Source organism: Scardinius erythrophthalmus, assembly GCF_964197995.2.
Source record: "Scardinius erythrophthalmus genome assembly, chromosome: 11".
Taxonomy (NCBI): Eukaryota; Metazoa; Chordata; class Actinopteri; order Cypriniformes; family Leuciscidae; genus Scardinius; species Scardinius erythrophthalmus.
Genome location: NC_138231.1, coordinates 4,948,675 through 4,950,976, shown reverse-complemented (window position 1 = coordinate 4,950,976; position 2,302 = coordinate 4,948,675). Strand labels below are relative to the sequence as shown.

The 2,302-nt window shown below is 39.8% G+C and overlaps 1 protein-coding gene across 1 annotated transcript; it reads left to right on the top strand.

The window, feature by feature from the left end:
* Nucleotides 1-255: 255 nt before the first annotated feature.
* Nucleotides 256-1,382, top strand: nkx2.2b (NK2 homeobox 2b; the record flags this gene model as incomplete). Its single annotated transcript, XM_081378263.1, has 2 exons — nucleotides 256-445; nucleotides 874-1,382. 2 exons carry the CDS (start codon nucleotides 256-258, stop codon nucleotides 1,380-1,382), a joined length of 699 nt encoding a protein of 232 aa, XP_081234389.1.
* Nucleotides 1,383-2,302: the final 920 nt, after the last annotated feature.

Genomic DNA, 2,302 nt, shown 5'->3' with positions numbered 1-2,302 from the left:
GACTCCAGAGATCCGCCCTCGATCGTCAAGGCCTTTTTGGGACGCTTTTCTGCAGGTCCAACACTCACCTGCGACCTTAAATGGACCAGACTAATGGATTGGTTGGGTCAAGCACTGCATAGCATCCGAGGAGCATCTGTGATCTGAGCCTGGATCCGTGTGCACGCGCGCTGTCCAATCCCACGGATCTGCATTTACAACTCACCAGAACGCTTTTTGGATAGACCTCACTGTCACTGTATATTGGATTGGAAAATGTCCCTAAGGAATTGCAAGTCAGGGTTCTCTGTCCGTGATATTTTAGACCTCCCGGACACGAGCGACGAAGGATCAGTGACTGAAGACACTGAAGATGAGGCTGATGAAGGACTCTCTGGAAACCAGCAGCACGCGTCCTCCACTGATGCGCTTTGGCTCGGATCTCCATGTGGCCACACATATCCAAGTACGTGTATGCAGTTTAATTACTTAGAAAAATACTTCAAGCAGCTGTTGTCCTATTTCAGTATTTTATTCGAATTAAATAAAACAATAAAAATTGCACAAAAAAAGTCGGAATTTAATAGAAATTGTCATGGTTTTACGCAATTTTGCGCTTAGAAAAATAAAGGTTCCTTAATGGCATCGATAGTTCCAAGGAGAACATTTAGCATTTTCATTGCACAAAGGTTCTTTATATTGGGAAAAGGCTATTCAGATTATTTAAATATTAAAAAATGGTTATTTTAAGAACTGGTTACTGAAATATTATTGAATCGCTACGAAACCCCCCTTTTGAAAGCTTTATTTATATAGTGCATGATGGTCTATTATCAAAATTGGTTATTTATTTGGTCCCGCACACAGGTTATTAACTATAATTATATTCAGCAGTGCCATCAGCATCTCCAGAGGACTTGAATCCAGAACTGTCCACGGATGAGTCTGTGGATCGGGATAGGGAGAGTTCGGAGGACTCGGGGAAAAAGCGCAAACGGAGAATCCTGTTTTCAAAGACGCAAACGTTTGAGTTGGAGAGACGCTTCAGGCAACAGAGATACCTATCCGCTCCTGAGAGAGAACATCTCGCTAAGCTCTTACATTTGACTCCAACGCAAGTGAAGATTTGGTTCCAGAACCACCGGTATAAAGTGAAGAGAGCCCGGGCTGAGAAAGGAACGGACCCGTATCTGCTCTCTCCTCCACGGCGCGTTTCTTTCCCAGTCCTGGTGAGGGACGGACGAGCGTGTCATGTTCTCAGTCCCCAGGACATCACTACAGCGGCACCCTATTCTGCTTTTAATATCAAGCAGTTCCCCCAGATTCATCACAGTCCTAACATCTGCATGACACATCTGTCACCTGTCAGTCATCTGGGTCACATGCAGCCCTGGTCCTGGTGAACACAGCTTTTACGCGGCGGAACTTTCAATATATAAAGTTGTTTTCGTCGCATGTTGCATCATTAATTATATTTCTACAATGTGGAAATATATTTTAAATGAGTTTTAATGTTCTAATGTTTTCTCCCCGTTGGATTGTTTTATATTGGATGAAACAGAAATAGCACAATGGGACTTCATCATCATCATCATCATCGTCATCACCATCTCGTGCTGTTATTTATGCTGGAAATTTTACATTGTGTTGATCAGTAAATGTCATTTATTCAACAATCAAATAAGTTACTTTCGTTAAATTTAGAAAGAGCACGATAAGTAGCCTAAGAAATTCATTGGGAATAGTTCTCGAGAATTGTCCCCTGTTGTTTTCGATTTTGTTTTTATACTGAAATTATTCTGACTAACCTGTAATGAACTTAATAAACTTTTTTTCTTCTGAACAAAAGCGATATTATTGATTTTTTTTCTTTCTTTTTTTCCCCTTCATTTTATAGGCTATAGATATACATAGGCATGTATGTGTGCGTGTGTGTGTGTGTCCTGGTAAATAAATCCTACGTTATGGGGACAAAATGTTCTCACAAAGATGGCAATATCCGACATTTGACATTTTTTTGGTTCCCATGAGGAAAACAGCTTATAAATCATACTACGTGATGTTTTATGAAAATGTAAAAATGCAGAAAGTTGTCATTGTGAGGACATTTTAGTCTACATGAGGGAAACAAACTTTTTTGTCGTTGAAAAAACAAGAGTTTTTTATGTAAAAATGCAGCAAGTTTTCTGAGGGGTAGAATTGGTGTAAGGGGAGAGAATATACAGTATAATTCATTCATAAATCATTAGGCTATGTCAATGAAAAGTCCCCATACAATGTGTGTGTGTGCAGTAGTTATAAAAATATAGCTACAAATACGTAG